This window comes from Coenobita brevimanus, chromosome 4 (genome assembly GCF_032717465.1).
Source record: "Coenobita brevimanus isolate Jiangsu-jjx chromosome 4, ASM3271746v2, whole genome shotgun sequence".
NCBI classification, from domain to species: domain Eukaryota; kingdom Metazoa; phylum Arthropoda; class Malacostraca; order Decapoda; family Coenobitidae; genus Coenobita; species Coenobita brevimanus.
Genome location: NC_136957.1, coordinates 35,869,791 through 35,889,621, shown reverse-complemented (window position 1 = coordinate 35,889,621; position 19,831 = coordinate 35,869,791). Strand labels below are relative to the sequence as shown.

The 19,831-nt window shown below is 43.0% G+C and overlaps 1 protein-coding gene across 1 annotated transcript in view; it reads left to right on the top strand.

Annotated features, from left to right (window-relative positions):
* The window catches only part of LOC145396675 (uncharacterized), a 33,849-nt gene extending 17,170 nt beyond the window's left edge, over nt 1-16,679 (top strand). Inside the window, exons 7-10 of the mRNA XM_080269984.1 lie at nt 3,376-3,577; nt 6,396-6,621; nt 10,305-10,461; nt 16,468-16,679. Coding sequence (XP_080126110.1) covers nt 3,376-3,577; nt 6,396-6,621; nt 10,305-10,461; nt 16,468-16,552 — 670 coding nt within the window. The 3' untranslated portion in view covers nt 16,553-16,679. The remainder of the gene's footprint in view (nt 1-3,375; nt 3,578-6,395; nt 6,622-10,304; nt 10,462-16,467) is intronic.
* The last annotated feature ends 3,152 nt before the right edge of the window (nt 16,680-19,831 follow it).

Sequence of the window (19,831 nt, the reverse complement as noted above, 5' to 3'; positions counted from 1 at the left end):
TAACACCACCACCACTGCTAACACCACCACCACTGCTAACACTACCACCACTGCTAACACCACCACCACTGCTAACACCACCACTGCTAACACTACAAGCACCAACACTACCACCACTGCTAACACACACACACACACACACACACACACACACACACACACACACACACACACACACACGGGGGGGGGGACTTCAGTACACTTTCATGATTCTCCACCTCTCTTGGTCAAACATCTTCCTTGCCTCACCCCATGTGCTGCCTCATCCCAACACATAACCTGCCTCTCCCCATCACTGAACCTTCCCAACTCCATCACCCCTGCTCTCCCCATCATTCCTGCCTCACTCCATCGCCCCTCTCCCCTTCCTTAAACCTCCTCATTCCTCATATATTCCACCAACTCATCCCACCTTTCCCCCTCCCCCCTTTTCATCACCAGCACTGCACCCAGTCCTGCAGTAGCGTCGTTACTCACCACCAACACAGCTAAGTTTAAAAATGAAGTACTTTAACCGCCACCCTGTAACATTTTGAAAAGCATCACGTAACGGTTTTGTAATATACTTGTATTGTACTGTAATCAGGTGCTTTTTGTGGTGAGTGAAATATATATATCACCAGTACGATGATAAGTAAGTTTTTAAAATATGCTACAGTACTTTGATCACGTAGGAGCCTCGCACAGTTTAGTATAACACTGTATATGTACTTGTAGACTAGTTATTGTATTCATTCCCTATGTATAAAAGAACAGCCTAGTTTACAGGGTGTTGTGTGGGATTTTGAGAAACTTCATGAGTTGACTGTGTGGCTAAATTTGAGTAAAAAAAAAAAAAAAAAACTATTATCAAGCAGTGGCTAAATGGTCAACGTCGCCTTTTTTTATGCGAGGAAGAAGGAACCAAAGGCTGAGCCCGCATGAACGTTCCTTCCAAGAAAAAAATAAAAAATACAAAAGAGAGCCAAATTCAAGATCCCCATTAGCACCAGAGTTTGAATCCTGGTGCGGGCAGCTGGCATCACCCGACTACTACTACTACTACTATTACTACTACTGCTCGACTCAGATGTCCGTCCACCTTTAATGTGTTGGTGGGGAAAATGAACACACAGGGTAACATCAAGGGGAGGTGACTGTGCTGACCTGGATGATGCAGTGGCCTTGTATCCCGGGAAATTGGGTGAGAAAGCTTGCCACAGGGTCAAAGGCCTAAGTTACGGAGATGAGCATGATGGATACGTGTGTCACGGCCTCTGCCCTCACCTCTGTCTTACCATTTACTCAGCTGTTGTGGAGCTACAGTTACTGATGACCTTTTGGGAGAGAGAGAGAAAAAAATCAAAATTAATCGATGTATCCGGTAAGCCAAGAAACCATTGACAACGCTGGGTGGTAACCATATAACCAAACCATACGTGTTCCCTACGTGTCAGGAAGTGGGTTGGTGGAGGGTTAGTGCCCCTCCCTGGAAAACAAATAACTCAGTGTCAAATGGCCACTCCTTGCGGGATTGTGGCGTCTGGCAATAGATAGATAGACCATCAGTAATAATTCTGGCTTCATATCGGTGGAGCATTGGACTCACGATACAGCATTTTCATTGAGAATTAGCCCTAGAAAATTTCCCGAAGTTTCCAAAAAATCCCATACGACTCCCCGTATCAGCATCAGAATATCCTTAACCTACCAGTGTCATAAGCTTGTCCGTACTCTGGCACCGAGATGTACAGGAGATTAGCACAGTAGATGGCTGGCGTAGTGGACATGTAGACGCGGTGAAAAATCAGAAAAGTCACGTAGAATGGATTTTCATGGAGATTGAATGGATTTTCCTTGATTCGCTGGTCTTTCCCTGCAGTAATGGGCCACAGTTCAGTACAGTACAAGGTGTGAGATATTCCACTTGGCAAAAATAAACAGATACAGTGATCCCTTGGTTATCATGCACGTGGTCATAGCACTTTTGGTTACGCAGCGGGATGAAAATGTGCACTGCTGCCATTATTGCGCTTCTCTCTCTCTCTCTCTCTCTCTCTCTCTCTCTCTCTCTCTCTCTCTCTCTCTCTCTCTCTCTCTCTCAAAACAGACATCGTTATTTTGCACCAGAGCAGGTTCTGTTAACAGTGATGGGGGCAGCATTTGTGGTTTGTTATGGCTTTAATTGAGGGATTCAAAGATGAGACCTTACTTGAGCAGTTAATCCCAGCTGATGAAGGCCACTATCTTTCCACCCCATAGCCTCACCCCTTACCTCAAGCCCATCTCAGGTCTCTGTGTGGTATGTGGTTCTTCCTTATCGTACCCTTTTCATCACTTTCTGCTAGCCTAACCAAGCCTGTGTGTGTTTCTGATAGTTACCAGGGCAGTAGGTGTGTATTTAATGGGTCTAAGTTTGCAGCAGAAGGGAAAATATGGGTTTACAAGTGGGGGGCCTGGTACCACGTAGGATAAATCACATAGACTTCCTGCACAGTATCATCATCAAGCACTATAATCGCGGCGCACGACTCTGAGGTTGTCATTATCGTACCCTGGCAACCAACCATTCAAAAGTGCGTTTGATTTCACGTCATATTATACAGGAATCATATTATTACGCACGAATGTATTATACACGAATATTATTATACACGAACATATTATACACGATTCACATGCGTCTCATATTATACAAAAAATAAGACGCACTTTTGAATGGTAGGTCGCCAGAGCACGAGAATAACAACCTCAGAGTCGCGCGCCACGTCTATAAGGGATCACTGTAAACAAATGCACCACACATCCCTGACCCTGATACTTACTGAACCTAATCCTCAAAATTCGGGAAGTTACTGCAGAGAATTTATATATTGAAAATTGAGTGCACTATAGATTTGCCAGCGCACATTTCCTGAGCAACACTGACTATGCTGTATTTCTAACCTAACTTGTATTTGTGTTGTATTGAGGTAAAATACAGGAAAGTTTTGCAAATTTGGCTTTTGTGTTGGTGTGTAGTGAGAGGGAGACGAAATAGAATGTGCAGGAGTGAATGGAGTGGCCTTGTGTTTTATATGAGCGTTTTGTTTATGTTTTTCTGAGTGTGTGTGTGTGTGTGTGAGAGAGAGAGAGAGAGAGAGAGAGAGAGTGTGTGTGTGTGTGTGTGTGTGTGTGTGTGTGTGTGTGTGTGAAAAATTAACTAACCATTCTTCTGTGGTTGCAGTGAGAGAGAGAGAGAGTGTGTGTGTGTGTGTGTGTGTGTCTGTGAAAAATTTAGTAACCATTCTCCTGTGGTTGCAATGAGAGAGAAAGAAAGAGAGAGACAGAGACAGAGAGAAGGAGAGACAGACAGAGCATGTGAGAATTTACCCCACACTTCTCCCATGCTTGCAGTTCGCCCGGGAGTCCAGCGCGGGGGTGTGTGGACCGCAGGAGTCAGAGTCTGGCGGGCCACTACAACACCCGCCGCCTGGTGCACAACGGCCGCGCTGGGAAGGTGGCCATGCTGCGACCTGCCCTCAGTCTGGAAGCGCCTCTGCCATCCATCCAGCCTCTTCCCCGCGTCTACCTCGACCTGAGCATCCAGGGTATTCAGGTAGGTAGGTGTGGGTGTAAGTATAGACAGTGGGTATTGGTGCTGAAGTGGTGATACGTGTAGGTAGGTGTGGGTGTATATAGACAGTGGGTATTGGTGCTGAAGTGGTGATATGTGTAGGTAGGTGTGTGTATATAGACAGTGGGTATTGGTGCTGAGGTGGTGATATGTGTAGGTAGGTGTGGGTGCATATAGAGAGTGGGTATTGGTGCTGAAGTTGTTATATGTGTAGGTATATGGCAGGTAGGTAGGTGTGGGTGTTGAATGTTTGTGGCAGGTAGGTAGGTGTGGGTGTTGAATGTTTGTGGCAGGTAGGTAGGTGTGGGTGTATATAGACAGTGGGTATTGGTGCTGAAGTGGTGATATGTGTAGTTATGTGGGTGTATTCAGTATAGACAGTGGGTGTTGGTGCTGAAGTGGTGATATATATATATATATATATATATATATATATATATATATATAGAGAGAGAGAGAGAGAGAGAGAGAGAGAGAGAGAGAGAGAGAGAGAGAGAGAGAACAACGGAGCAACGGAGGAAGGAAAAACAAATGGGTAAAAAAAAAAACAATCCATACACCAGATTACTGGTGTCCTCTGTTCATAAAATATCTGTAACAGTTAGACTTGAACAGTTGTGGGTTGAAATTTGGAGGAAAAGAACTCTGGGGAAGCGAGTTCCAGAGAGATGCAGTTCGGGGAATGAAAGAATTCTGATAGGCAAAAGTTCTGCAATATGGTTGAGTGACATTCCAGTCATGAGTGCTACCAGATGCCCGTGTAGCACGAGGGAAGGCATGGAGAGGTGGCACCATGGACGCAACTTCGTCTGAGCATTTGACAAAAAAATATCTGTAAAATAATGCAAGGGAGGCAACATTCCTTCTTACTTGCAGGGGAGGTAGTTTGTATGTAATGGCAGGGTTGTTAATGATTCTAACAGCTTTATTCTGAATTTTGTATAGTTGTCTTAATGCAACCTCTCCACAACCATTCCACAAGGGTGAGCAATATTAAAGCTGAGAGCGCACATGACTCTTATAAATTATAGCTAACTGCTCATCGGCGAAGAAGTTACGGACTCTGTACAATAATCCAAGTTTCTTTGAGGCGGTTTTAGCAAGTGATCTGACATGAGAGGTCCAGCTGAGGGCACTGTTAAGTGAGACACCAAGAATTTCAATACTTTTGGAGGTGGGAATATTAGTAGCATTGTAGGTAATGTACGAATCTGGCAATATCTGTATATTAGTAAACTGTATATATTTAGTTTTACTAGCATTAAAAGAGACAAGGTTGTTTTGTTCCCATTCACTGATTGTAGATAGATCTTGATTTATGGAGATGGCTGTACTGAGTTGAGAGGTAGAGATATTAAACTTTGTAAATGGATGTCTGAGTGTGAATGAACTATGTAGTGTTGAGTCATCTGCATATGAGTGAATGGGATTGTGAGTGACAGATAAGAGATCATTAATATGAACCAGAAATAGGGTTGGTGCCAGAACTGATCCCTGCGGCACGCCGGCGTTAATTGAGTGGAAATTCGAATATACATCATCTACTTTTACTCTTATTTTCCTGTCACTAAGATAAGAGGAAATCAAAGGAACAAAAGACGTTAGTCCATAGCAAGGGAGTTTGGTAAATGTGGGTGTATTCAGTGTAGACTGGGGGTATTGGTGCTGAAGTGGTGATATGTGTAGGTATGTGGGAGGTAGGTAGGTGTGGGTGTATTCAGTATAGACAGTGGGTATTGGTGCTGAAATGGTGATATGTGTAGATATGTGGGAGGTAGGTAGGTGTGGGTGTAAGCATAGACAGTGGGTATTGGTGCTGAAGTGGTGATATGTGTGGGTATGTGGCAGGTAGGTAGGTGTGGGTGTAAGTATAGACAGTGGGTATTGGTGCTGAAGTGGTGATATGTGTAGGTATGTGGCAGGTAGGTAGGTGTGGGTGTATTCAGTATAGACAGTGGGTATTGGTGCTGAAGTGGTGACATGTGTAGGATTGTGGCAGCAAGGAAAGGAGTGTCATGTCTTTACCCACAGTTGGAAACCAGATTTATAGTGTGTACTGAGCCCATTGTTAGGGAGTTAGGGAGATGTTATTGTGTGATGCATTAATATTTTCTGGTGGTTATGTGTTTGTGTACCAGTTTCACCGCAGTTTTAATCTACTAGCAAACCGCACGTGTGGTAATAGTAAGTTTCATTGCATTGTTTTGATCCGCCAGCAAATCGCACGTGTGGTAATAGTAAGTTTCATTGCATTGTTTTGATCCGCCAGCAAATCGCACGTGTGGTAATAGTAAGTTTCATTGCATTGTTTTGATCCGCCAGCAAATCGCACGTGTGGTAATAGTAAGTTTCATTGCATTGTTTTGATCCGCCAGCAAATCGCACGTGTGGTAATAGTAAGTTTCATTGCATTGTTTTGATCCGCCAGCAAATCGCACGTGTGGTAATAGTAAGTTTCATTGCATTGTTTTGACAGCACGTGTGGTAATAGTAAGTTTCATTGCATTGTTTTGATCCGCAACAAACCGCACGTGTGGTAATAGTAAGTTTCATGTGGTAATAGTAAGTTTCATCACATTGTTTTCATCCGCCAGCAAACCGCACATGTGGTAATAGTAAGGTTCATGTGGTAATAGTAAGTTTCATCACATTGTTTTCATCCGCCAGCAAACCGCACATGTGGTAATAGTAAGTTTCATGTGGTAATAGTAAGTTTCATGTGATAATAGTAAGTTTCATGTGGTAATAGCAAGTTTCATGTGGTAATAGTAAGTTTCATTGCATTGTTTTCATCCGCCAGCAAACCGCACGTGTGGTCATAGAACTGCGGCCGGACAAGGCACCCCGGCTGTGCGAGAACTTCACCCTGTTGTGCACCGGGGCTCGTGGGTACGGCTACAGGGGCAGTGAGGTGTTCCGCTGCCTGCCCGGGTGGTGGCTGCAGGGGGGGGACTTCCAGCACAATGACGGCGAGGGAGGAAGGGCAGCACTTGATGACAACGAGTTTATTCCGGCAGAGACCACAGGTGAGGATGATGATTTCTGTATTTTATTCCGGCAGAGTCTACAGGTGAGGGATGTGGCACAGGTGGTGATGATTTTTGTATTATTTTGTATTTTTTTAAATTATTTTTTGTATTTTGTATTTTTGATGTGTGTTGGTCCCACTGTCATGCCTCTTGTTTCCTTATTTCATGATCCTTCTTCACCACACCCCAATTTGGGAAAAGAGATGGTGAAAGTGATGATGATGATGAGGAGGAGGAGGAAGAGGAGGATAATGATTGTGATGATGATTAGGAGGAGGAGGAAGAGGAGGATAATGATTGTGATGATGATTAGGAGGAGGAGGAAGAGGAAGAGGAGGAGGAAGAATGATAAAGATTGTGATGATGATGAGGAGGAGGAAGAGAAGGAGGAGTATAGTGATTGTTTTTTTTTTTTTTTTTTATGCGAGGAAGAAGGAACCAAAGGCCATGAGCCCGCAGTAACAGTTCCCTCCAAGAGAAAAACAAAATACAATAGAGAGCCAAATTCAAGATCCGATCATTTTGAGATGCCTGGACACACTGCGTTTGAAAGACTGGAGATCATAGGCAGGAGGAAATACAGACAGAGGGAGACAGTTCCAGAGCTGACCTGTTGCATGAATGAAAGACTGGGAGTAACGGTTAACTCTTGCATTAGAGAGTTGGACAGAAAAGGGATGAGAGTTTGCTGCCAGACGGGTGCTACGCGCCCGTCGTAGAGGTGGAGGAATGCAAGCAGACAGTTCAGAGGAGCAGTGACCATTAAAGTAGCGATAGAAAAGAGATAAAGATGCAACAGTGCGGCGAAGAGACAGAGGTTGAAGGGCGTCAGTAAGAGGAGGAGAGTTAATGAGACGAAAAGCCTTTGACTCCACCCTATTGAGAAGAGCTGTATGTGGGGAGCCTCCCCACACATGAGAGTTGTACTCCACACAGGGGCGGATAAAACCCCTGTATAGAGTCAACAATTGTGCAGGGGTAAAGAAAGAGCGGAGTCGGCTTAGCACACCCAATCTCTTGGAAGCAGATTTTACAAGAGATGTAATATGATCTTTCCAAGATAAGTCCCGAGTAAATGAAACCCCAAGCATGTTCAAGGATGATGCAGGATTAATCTGAATATTATTAAACATTAGTGGGTATACCTGTGGAAGATTTTGTCGGGTTGATAGGTGTAAGAACTGAGTCTTAGAAGCATTAAAGACAACCATATTATTTTTACCCCAGTCAGAGATATGAGCTAAGTCAGACATTAGGTGTGCCATAGCCTCATCCCTTGTTTCTTGAAGTAACTGTTGAGATGGGCGTTGCGGGAACCGAATGGAAAGGTGAAGGGTGGAGTCATCAGCGTATGAGTGGATAGGGTTAGATGTACAGCTTAGAAGATCATTGATGAATAAAAGGAAGAGAGTTGGTGATAGGACAGAGCCCTGAGGAACACCACTGTTGATAGATCTAGGAGAAGAACGATGGCCGTCTACGACAGCAGCTATAGAACGACCAGAAAGGAAGCTAGCGATGAAGGTACAGATAGAAGGATAGAAACCGTAGGAGGGCAGTTTGGAAATTAAAGATTTATGCCAGACTCGATCGAAAGCCTTTGAGATGTCAAGTGCAATGGCAAAGCTTTCGCCAAAGTCCCGAAAGGAGGATGACCAGGAGTCTGAAAGGTAGGTGAGAAGATCGCCAGTGGAGCGTCCCTGACGGAACCCATACTGACGATCGGAAAGAAGGTTGTGATAGGAAAGATGCCTTAAAATTTTTTATTAAGAATTGACACGAAAACTTTTGAAATACAGGACGTTAAAGCAATTGGACGATAGTTGGAGGGTTGGGAGTGGTCACCCTTCTTTGGGACTGGCTGAATGAGAGCAAACTTCCAGCAAGAAGGAAAGGTACAAGTTGACAGACAAAGGCGAAATAGTTTGCCTAGGCAGGGTGTAAGCACAGAAGCACAGTTTTTGAGAACAACAGGAGGGACCCCATCAGGCCCATATGCCTTGTTAGTACTGAGGCCAGTAATGGCAGAAAATACATCAACTGAAGAAATTTTAATGTCAGCCATGAGGAAGTCAGAGGGGGGAAGTGATGGAGGAACAGCACCGGAATCGTCTAAGGTGGAATTGGAGGAGAAAGTCTGTGCGAAGAGAGCTGCTTTATCAGTAGAAGAAATAGCTACAGAACCATCAGAGTAGAAAAGAGGAGGGAAGGATGATGAGGTAAAGTTGTTAGAAAGATTTTTGGCAAGGTGCCAGAAGGAGCGGGAAGAATTCGAGTTGGAGAGTTGAGAGCATTTAGTATGGATGAAATTATTTTTAGTAGAGCGAAGAACAGACTTAGCACGATTCCGGGCAGAAACGTAAAGATTATGTGATTCAGGGGTGGGTGTGATGATGATGATGAGGAGGAGGAGGAGGAAGAAGAGGAGGAGTATAGTGATTGTAATGATGATGATGATGAGGAAGAGGAAGAGGAGGAGGAGTATAGTGATTGTGATGATGATGAGGAGGAGTATAATGATGATGATGATGGTGACAATAACAGTGCTAATATTTCCTGTTATGTATTAGGCAGGAAGCATTGAACCACAAGTAAACACAGTCGAAAGGTCAGAGTGAGACTCCCACATGTTTAACAAATCTCACTGCAGATCCTAAGTTTTTTTCCTTGACACCTTCCAGCATTTTCCTCATTTACCAATACTGTATCATCATTTACTAATATCCTCATTTTCCGCCACTAATATCCTCATTTTCCGCCACTAATATCCACATTTTCGTCCCCTAGTATCCTCATTTTCAGCCACTAATATCCTCATTTTCCTCCACTAATATCCTCATTTTCCTCTACTAGTATCCTCATTTTCCTCCACTAGTATCCTCATTTTCCTCCACTAATATCCTCATTTTCCTCCACTAGTATCCTCATTTTCCTCCACTAATATCCTCATTTTCCGCCACTACTATCCTCATTTTCCGCCACTACTATCCTCATTTTCCGCCACTACTATCCTCATTTTCCGACACTACTATCCTCATTTTCCGACACTAATATCCTCATTTTCCTCCACTAGTATCCTCATTTTCCGCCACTACTATCCTCATTTTCCGCCACTACTATCCTCATTTTCCGCCACTACTATCCTCATTTTCCGCCACTAATATCCTCATTTTCCTCCCCTAGTATCCTCATTTTCCTCCATTAATATCCTCATTTTCAGCCACTAATATCCTCATTTTCCTCCACTAGTATCCTCATTTTCCGCCACTAATATCCTCATTTTCAGCCACTAATATCCTCATTTTCCGCCACTAATATCCTCATTTTCCGCCACTAGTATCCTCATTTTCCTCCACTAGTATCCTCATTTTCCTCCATTAATATCCTCATTTTCCTCCACTAGTATCCTCATTTTCCTCCACTAGTATCCTCATTTTCCTCCACTAGTATCCTCATTTTCCTCCACTAGTATCCTCATTTTCAGCCACTAATATCCTCATTTTCAGCCACTAATATCCTCATTTTCAGCCACTAATATCCTCATTTTCCGACACTACTATCCTCATTTTCCGACACTACTATCCTCATTTTCCGACACTACTATCCTCATTTTCCGACACTACTATCCTCATTTTCCGTATATCCTCATTTTCCTCCACTAATATCCTCAATTTCCACAGAACTCGAGCCGCGTCCTGGTGCGGTTGAGATGCTGTGTATGTCGACCAATGACCAGGGCAATCTGATGGTGGGCTCCCAGTTCTTTATCCACGTCAAGAAGTACAGCTACACACACGTCTTTGCCTACGTTATAGACGGTCTCGATCTGGTGGACAAGTGAGTGCAGCCCCTCACCCTTCATAGCCTTATTCATTTGCAACCTTTTACCCTTCATAGCCTTATTCATTTATAGCCCTTTACCCTTCATAGCCTTATTCAATTGCAGCCGTTTACCCTTCATAGCCTTATTCATTTCCAGCCCTTTAACATAACCTTATTCATTTGCAGCCCTTTACCCTTCATAGCCTTATTCATTTATAGCCATTTACCCTTCATAGCCTTGTTTATTTGCAACTCTTTACCCTTCATAGCGTTATTCATTGCAGCCATTTACCCTTCATACCCTTATTCATTGCAGCCCTTTACCCTTCATAGCCTTATTTAGTTGCAGCCCTTCACCCTTCATAACCTTATTCATTTGCAACTCTGTACCCTTCATACCCTTATTCATTTATAGCCATTTACTCTTCATAGCCTTATTCATTTGCAGCCATTTACCCTTCATACCCTTATTCATTTGCAGCCCTTTAACATAACCTTATTCAATTGTAGCCGTTTACTCTTCATAGCCTTATTCATTGCAACCATTTACCCTTCATAGCCTTATTCAATTGTAGCCATTAACTCTTCATAGCCTTATTCATTTTCATATTGTGAGGCCTTTTTCACATTTAATAATTTCTGTGTATTTCTGTTTGTCTGTATCTTTCTAACTCTGTCTTTCTGTCTCTGTTGGTCTCTCTGTCCCTATCTGTCTGGCTGTCTATCTATCTACATGTCCTTCTGTCTGTCTGTTCTTAGCCAGATGCCCTAATCTTAAAAGGGATGGTCATAAACAAAGCGCCTTCATGTCACCCTGTCCTCACCAGCAGGCTACCCTCCCTTCAACTTGCACCACCTTCACTCATATACCTCTCCACTCCATCCCTCCCTCTCATCCTCAGCCTTCCCCTCCCCCACCCTTCCCCTCACTCACATACACTCTCCTACTCAGTTTCTCATTCTCCACATTTAATTATCCATCCACCAAATGATATAGTGCAGCATAGTATAGGCTTTATGAATAGGAGGGGCCAGATAGAGTTTTCATATACTTCTTCACTACGAGAGGGCCTTCCTAACCCAACAAACATATTCCGGTGGCAGCTTTATCATCATCATCATCGTCACCATCGTCATCACCACCACCGCAACCACCACCACCACCATCATTATTATCATCATCATCATCATCATCATCATCTTCACCACCACCACTATCATTATCATCATCATCATCATATCATCATCACCACCACTGCCACCACCACCACCACCACCACCACCACCACCACCCTTATCATCATCATCATCATCACCACCACCACCACCACCACCACCACCACCACCACCACCACCACCATTATCATCATCATCATCATCATCATCATCATACATATAAAACACACCCACTTCCGGATACTCATACATACAGACATTCATATCATGCAGAAAAGAAGTGTTCTATTTTTTCATGTCTTTGTGCCATCACTTTTCAACTCTACAAAATTTGGAGTCTTAATTCTAACCAGACCGATTTATTTGGCTGCTAAGCGTAGGGCTAGAAGAGAGGTATACAGGGCAAAGTCTGAGTCACAGAGACAATTACTTGATAACCTAAATCATGGGGAAGGGAAAAATATATTTAGGGTGGCAGGTCAGGTGAAGAGGGATAATCAGGATATCATAGGTGAGCAGTGTGTGAAGAATGATGAAGGAAGGGTAGTGGTGAACAGTGAGGATATTAAAGATGCATGGAGAGAGCATTATAACCGGTTGTTGAATGAGGAGTTTGACTGGGACAGGGAAGGTTTGGAGCCAGCAGATCCAGTGTCTGGCCCTTGGCCTTTGATTGATACTGCTGCTGTGAGTGAGGCAATAGGCAGGATGAGGGTGGGGAAGGCAGCAGGTGTGTCTGGGTTGACTGCCGAAATGTTGAAGGCCTCAGGCGATATAGGGGTGAGTTTAGTCACTGACCTGATAAATAGGATTATTTATGAGTGTGTTGTCCCAGATGATTGGCTGAAGAGTGTAATTGTAAATGTGAATAAAGGGAAGGGTGATGCCCTGGAAAGAGGAAATTATAGAGGTATAAAGCTTTTAGATCAGATAATGAAGGTAATGGAGAGAGTTTTAGAAGGTATGATTAGAGAAAGAGTGAATATTGATGAGATGCAGTTTGGGTTTATGCCAGGTAGGGGGACCACTGATGCCATATTCATTGTTCGACAGCTTCAGGAAAAATATATTGGTAGGAGAAGGGATCTTTATTTTGTTTTTGTTGATTTGGAAAAGGCCTTTGACAGAGTCCCTAGAGAGATGGTGAAGTGGGCAATGAGAAAGCTTGGCTTGGAGGAGTGGCTGGTTAGGGTGGTTATGGCCATGTATGTGGGTGCTCACACCCAGGTGAGAGTGAATGGAGATTTGAGTGATGAGTTTTCCGTGAATGTTGGTGTGCATCAGGGGTCCGTCTTGAGTCCCATGTTGTTTATCATGGTACTTGAAGCCCTTTCACGTGACTTTAGAAACGGACTCCCGTGGGAGTTGTTGTATGCTGATGATTTGGTGTTGATTGCAGAGAATGAAAGGGAGGCGGAGGAAAGGTTTAGGAAGTGGAGAGATGGTATGGGGCAAAAGGGTTTAAGGGTAAATGCAGATAAAACAAAAGTGATGATATCTAGGGTTGGTGGCGGTACTGTCAGAGACGAGGGAGAGTGGCCATGTGCAGTTTGCCACAAGGGCGTGGGAAGTAATTCCATCTTGTGCGGTGTGTGTGATAAATGGGTGCATAAGAGATGTAGTGGTATCAGAGGTAGACTGCGAGATAAAGCTGATTTTATGTGTACGGCGTGCTGGGGTGAGCAGGTGGAGATTGTCAGACATGAAAGGATTGAACTTGCTGGTGAATCGCTTGAGTGTGTGGAAGAGTTTTGTTATTTGGGAGACATGTTGTGTGTTGGAGGTGGGGCTGGAGCTAGCTCTGTGGCTAGGGTGAGAAGTGGTTGGAAGAAGTTCAGGGAGCTCTTGCCTCTCCTGACATTGAGAGGGCTCTCCCTACGTGCTAAGGGGTCTTTGTATGCAGCATGTGCTAGGAGTGTAATGCTGTATGGCAGTGAGACCTGGGCAGTGAAGGAGGAAGACATTCGCCGGCTCAGACGTACAGAAATGACAATGATTAGGTGGATGTGCAGTGCGTCCCTGCGTCCAAGGCCTGGAGGGGCTGGGTTTACAATGGAAGAGTTGAGAGGTAGGATGGGACTGGAGTGTATTGGTGTTGTGATGAGGAGAGGTAGATTGAGGTGGTTTGGACATGTGGAGAGGATGGGGGATGATAATTGGGTGAGGAAGGTGAGAAGTGTTAATATTGGGGGTGGGGTTATGAGGGGTAGACCGAGAAAGACATGGGATGAGGTCATTAAGTGTGACCTTAGGGTTAAGGGACTGAACAGGGAGGCTGCAATGGATCGTGCAGCGTGGAGAGCCGCCATTAGGTGACCAAGGCCGACACATGCAAGCATGTTGGAGCCTTTAAAAACGAAAATGAAAACGATGTATAGGGAGAGGGAGGAGGAGGCCGAGGATGAGCTGGAGGGATGGAGTGGAGAGGTATGCGAGAGAGGGGGGTGTGAGTTGGGAGCAGGGCAGTGAAATGGCGGGGGACAGGGCGACGTGGAGGCAATTTGTTTGTGGCCACCCCGTACTTGATTAAGGCGTCTGGCAATAGGTAGATAGATAGATAGATGAAGAGAGGGAACTGAATGAGGTGATGAGGGAGAAAGGAGAGAGAAGGAAGGCTAGAATGAAGATGAATGGTAGGGAGGAAGGAAGCTGACAGAGGAAGGAAGACTGAAGTGAAGATGAGTGGTAGGGAGGAAAGAAGCTGAGAGAGGGAGAAAGGAGAGGGAAGGGAGGCGGGAGTGAAGGTGAATGGTAGGGAGGAAGCTGAGAGAGGGAGAAAGGAGAGGAAAGGGAGGCGGGAGTGAAGATGAATGGTAGGGAGGAAAGAAGCTGAGACAGGGGTTTGAAGAGAGGGAACTGAATGAGGTGATGAGGGAGAAATGGGAGGGAAGGAAGACTGGAGTGAAGATGAATGGTAGGGAGGAAGGAAGCTGCGAGAGGAGGAAGAAAATAGGAGGGGGGGAGGAAAAGAGGGGCCATGAAGATTCGAGAGTTTCAAAAGAGGGGAATGGAATGAAACAGACAAAACCAAAGTGGCAAAGTGTTTATATAATCTTAGACATTCTTTTGCCTTAATTATGTCTCTCTCTCTCTCTCCCAATTCTATCTCTATCTCTTATCTCTTTCCCAATTCTATCTCTATCTCTTTATCTCTTTTCCAGAGTAAAGTTAGGGTTGCTTTCTGCTTAGCTTTGGAGATTTTCATTACACATGTTCCTTAGCGATTTATTCTGCATATGTAGTAGTAGTAGTAGTAATTGTGTTTTTAGTATTGGTGGTGATGGTGGTGGTAGTAGTAGTAGTAGTAGTAATTGTGTTTTTAGTATTGGTGGTGGTAGTAGTAGTAGTAGTAGTAATTGTGTTTTTAGTATTGGTGGTGGTAGTAGTAGTAGTAGTTGTATACCTTTTTAAAATTCTTCTTCTTGTTACCAGGTGATTTTCTTTAACTAAGGAGGGGCGTCTTGTCTTGATTTTCTTTAACTTAGAAGGGGCGTCTTGTCTTGAAGGGGTATATGAGGGCCACATATAACCTCTGCAGATCAAAGAACCTCATGAACTAAAATAAATGATCAGGAAATGGCAGGAGGAAGATATGAAAGACATCCTGACTCAGCAGGTGTATTTTGGCCTTCGAATTTCTGTAAGTCAGGTGCCTCAATAGATCTCTTTTATTGAGGGGGGGGGTGAGGTGGGGGGAGGGCAGTGAAATGGCAGGGAACAGGTCAATGAGGAGGTGATTTGTTTGTGGTCACCCCTTACAGGATTAACGCGTCTGGCTGTAGATAGATATTTATTTAACTGTGACCTTTTTTATTGCTCTCAAATTATTATTATTATTATTATTACTATTGTAAATCTTATCTAACTTTTGAGGTTTTTCTGTTGATCTCATTGACTAATCTTTTCGTAATACCATCACATTAGTGCCTTCACATTGGCTCTTTTTTTTATTTTTTTTTAATTTTTTTTTAAAGAAATGGTTTGTGGGCTCTTAGCTTTGAAAAAATAATAAATAAATAATAAATTTGAAAATAAATAAATAATAAATATTAATAATTAAAAAATGAGTAAATCTTTGGTAACTGTGATGGCCTTTCAACAGATCTTACTAACCATGACCTACGTATTGCTGTTAATGTTTCTGTTATGGTATTTCTGTAGGTATCATTAACTATCAATTTATTCTCTCTAGTCAACCTAATATAAATGTACAGGTATTTTTATGACTCTCGTTAGCTGCCACCTCCATGTTATTTTTGCCTTAATAATTCTCTAAGTCTAATGGAAACTAACGGTTATAATGTTTCTGTAGATTTCTTAACCTGTCACCTTTGTATTGCTGTCAGCTTATTCTTCCTGTATTCTAATGTAACTGTAATGGTATTTCTACAGGTCTCATTAACTATTGTATTTGCTGTCAACTTATTTCTTCTATCTAATGTAACTGTGATAGATTTCCATTAACTGTAACCTCTGTATTTGCTGTCACTTTACTGTGATTCTAACCTAACTAGCCAACGATGGTACATGTATATCTACTGTAATTCTAACCTAACTAGCCTATGATGGTACATGTATATCTACTGTAATTCTAACCTAATTAGCTAATGATGGTACATGTATATCTACTGTAATTTTAACCTAACTAGCCAACAATGGTACATGTATATCTACTGTAACTGTATCCTAACTAGCCTATGTTGGTACACGTATATCTACTGTAATTCTAACCTAACTAGCCTATGATGGTACATGTATATCTACTGTAACTGTATCCTAACTAGCCAATGATGGTACATGTATCTCTGTAGCCGTCACTAACCGTGCCCTTTGTATTGGTGGCAGGATGACGCAGCTGGGAGACTCAGCACACGTCTACCGCCCCTCCAAGACAATCACCATAGCCGACTGTGGGCTCTTGGCAGCCTAGGGGCGAGCTCGCGTAGGCCACCGTCCTCCCTGTACCTCATAACTAACCACTCTATACGCTCTGTTCCTGTTGGCTTACGAGATTCTGTTTTTCCTCCGGCACCTCCTTCAGTCCTGCGATAGCTTATTTACAGTACAGGGTGTCTTTAATATCAACTCAAATTGGATCAGTCACATAGGAAAATTACTAGAAATGGTTGTAATATTCATAGATTTGCGTAGGTCAGATGTGAAAGGCTATTACCAGTATCATTTTCACATCAACACAAATTACAACAATCCCACACGATAAATTATGAAGTGTCTCTTTTAGTATCAACATGTTGCATAAGTCACGTGAATTATTGCCACATCACATGCATTAAACTGTTAAGGAGGAGGTGCTGGAAGCCTCGTAAGCCAGCACGGATGAGGCGTCTTGTTTCACGTTCTCTCTGTGTACCTCTGCCATAGCACTAACCGCCAACTTCTATTACTTTATGGGGCGAATTCTAACTGGCACTGGAGACCTCTTAATGCCTTGTCCTTTGCGATTTATTTTGCACATTACTCCTTACAATCGTCTTATTAGCCCTTGATGCAAACTGTGTCAGGAAGATATAACTATGCTCTTTTTACACTTACTTGGCCTAAAATTGCCATCTCTTCTTCCTGAATCTTGGGTTGTAACAATAGATTAACACTAGAATATGATGCCAGCCATGCAGAAGTGCCATGGAAAGGATGTGCAGCCATAGCATTGTCTTTTCCCATCGGTGGGAGTGAAATAAAAAGGTCAAAAATTTAGGCCAAGTTGTTGTGAAAGAACTATAGCCTACAGGATAATGTTAAGGTGAAATATGCAAGGGAAAAAAAAAATGTAAGGGAGAGATGTAGAACCGAGCTTTGTGAAATAAAAAATGAAAAGGTTGAAAATTTAGGCTAAGTTGATGTGAAAGAACTATAGCCTACTAGAAAATGTTAAGGTGAAAAATGCAAGGGAAAAAAAATGTAAGGGAGAGATGCAGTGAAGGTCTCTATGCCTGTTATGATTCAATCCCACCGTTCCTCTCACTTGCCTAAAAAGAAAATGCGTCTTATATGCCAAAAAATACGGTATATCGTGCATCATTTCCCGTTGATTTAGCTCGCTTGCCGGTCCCATTAATCTTAGCTAACAGTATAGTGCCGCTTCTCTCATGTAGCTGTGTATCTCTGAGTATTGTACTAACTTCGCCTAGTTTCCGCGTACATGTTATATTTCACTGAGGCTTGTGTTTTTGTGCTGGTTACAAGGTTCTCTGGTGCCTTTCCCTCCCAGATTGTTTTCCATGGCATTGATATTCTCTTGTATGTAGCTCGTATTATTTCAAGACTGAGATAATTCACATAAATATACAGGGAAATATTAATGTAGTCAACATATTAATTTTATCTTGTGTGATGGTTATATTATTCCAACATTGACATAATTTGCCCATCATACAAAAGAAAATATTAATGTATATTCTCTTGTATGTTGGTTATATAATTTCAAGATTGATATAATTTGCATGAACAAGAAAATACTAATGCACCATGTATGGAAATAAACTGGCAAGGAAAAGGTGTTTGGTGGAGCCCCTGTAATCACTGAAAATATAGCCTCAATTCAAGCATAATAAACTGGCTTCCTCATACTACATTACAGGAAAAAATGCCACAGCGGTGACCCCCCCCATTGGCACTGGGGTCCACGGGTAACTCAAGGCAGCGGAAGAAGAATGTACAGTACTATCTCTTTATTCTGTCTCCATTAGATCATGTGGAGAGGATGGTGAATGAGAGCCTGACTGGAAGTGTGTATGTTAGTGAGGTGGAAGGGAGGACCAAGAATGAGATGGAGGGATGGAGAGGAGAGACTGCCTGGAAGTGTGTTTGTTAATGAGATGGAGGGGGAGACCAAGAATGAGATGGAAGAATAGAGAGCCTGTTAGGCCATGTGGAGAGGGTGGAGAGGAGAGACTGAGTAGAAGAGTGTATGTGAGTGAGTTGGTGGGGAAGACTAAGGATGAAATGGAGGGATGGAGTGAAGAGATATATGAGAGAGGGGGATGTGAGTTGTAAGGAGGGCAGTCAAATGGCAGAGGACAGGGTGACATGGAGGTGATTTGTTTGTGGCCACTCTTGATGGAATTAAGGCATATGGTGATAGATAGATACTGAAGGGATGTAACACCAAACACACCCTGATAATGATTTCTCGGGGATATAAATCAGAATAAAGGAATACTACTGTATAGCGTTATGAGGGAAAATGAAAGTCGGATTGGAGTGTAGTTTTTCAGAGCACTGCATCGCTGTCCATTGTGTGGATACCTGGATGCTGATGGAAGGGGTCACTGTAGAGTAGTTATCATGTTCGTAGCAGTCAAGAGCATCATACCTAACCCCTCCAGTGTGAGAGGCCTTGATGGAGCTGAATTAAGTTTTCCGAAGGTTTCCCAAAAGGCGCCATCGTACTGAGGGGGTTAAACTCGAATCAGGCACCCCCAAGCCACGGGACAGTAGTTGTGTAGTGAGTCGTTGTGGTGCCTGCTCATCATGTCGCTCATAACAGTCAAAGCCGTTCCCACATCACCCACTGTGAGGCGGACAGACCTGAGACTACACCAGTATAGCCCAGTACATTTGACCCCTTCAGCCAGACAGTTTATTTATTGTTATTATTATTAGACCAGGAGGGGGAGGCCAAGGATGAGATGGAGTGATGGAGTGGAGAGAGATATGAAAGAGGGGGATGTGAGCTGGGAGCGGGGCAATGGAATGGCAGGTGACAGGGCGACATGGAGGCGATTTGTTTGTGGCCACCCCTTACAGGATTAAGGTGTCTGGCAATAGATAGATAGATAGATTATTATTATTATTATTATTATTATTATCATCTCAAGGCACCAATGGGCAATAGTCTTGTGCAGTTAGGCAACACCTCTTCCTTACTGGTTTATTCCTGATTCTGCTCTGTTACTAGATATATGTGTGCTTTTCTTGCAATCTGTGTCGACATTAAAAAAATATATAAGAGGCAAAGAGAGAGGATATTAATGCCTACTGTGGAAAAAATATATTAGAAAAAAAGAGGATACAGTATTAATGTGTAGTATGGACAAAAGATACAGGAAGCAAAAAATAAATATGTAAAATAAAAATTAAAGAAAAAGTAAAAAGGGGGAATAGTAATGAGTAGTATAGAAAAAAGATAAGAAGCAGTTTAAAAAAATGAGGATATTAATGCATAGTCTGGAAAATAAATAGCTAAGGA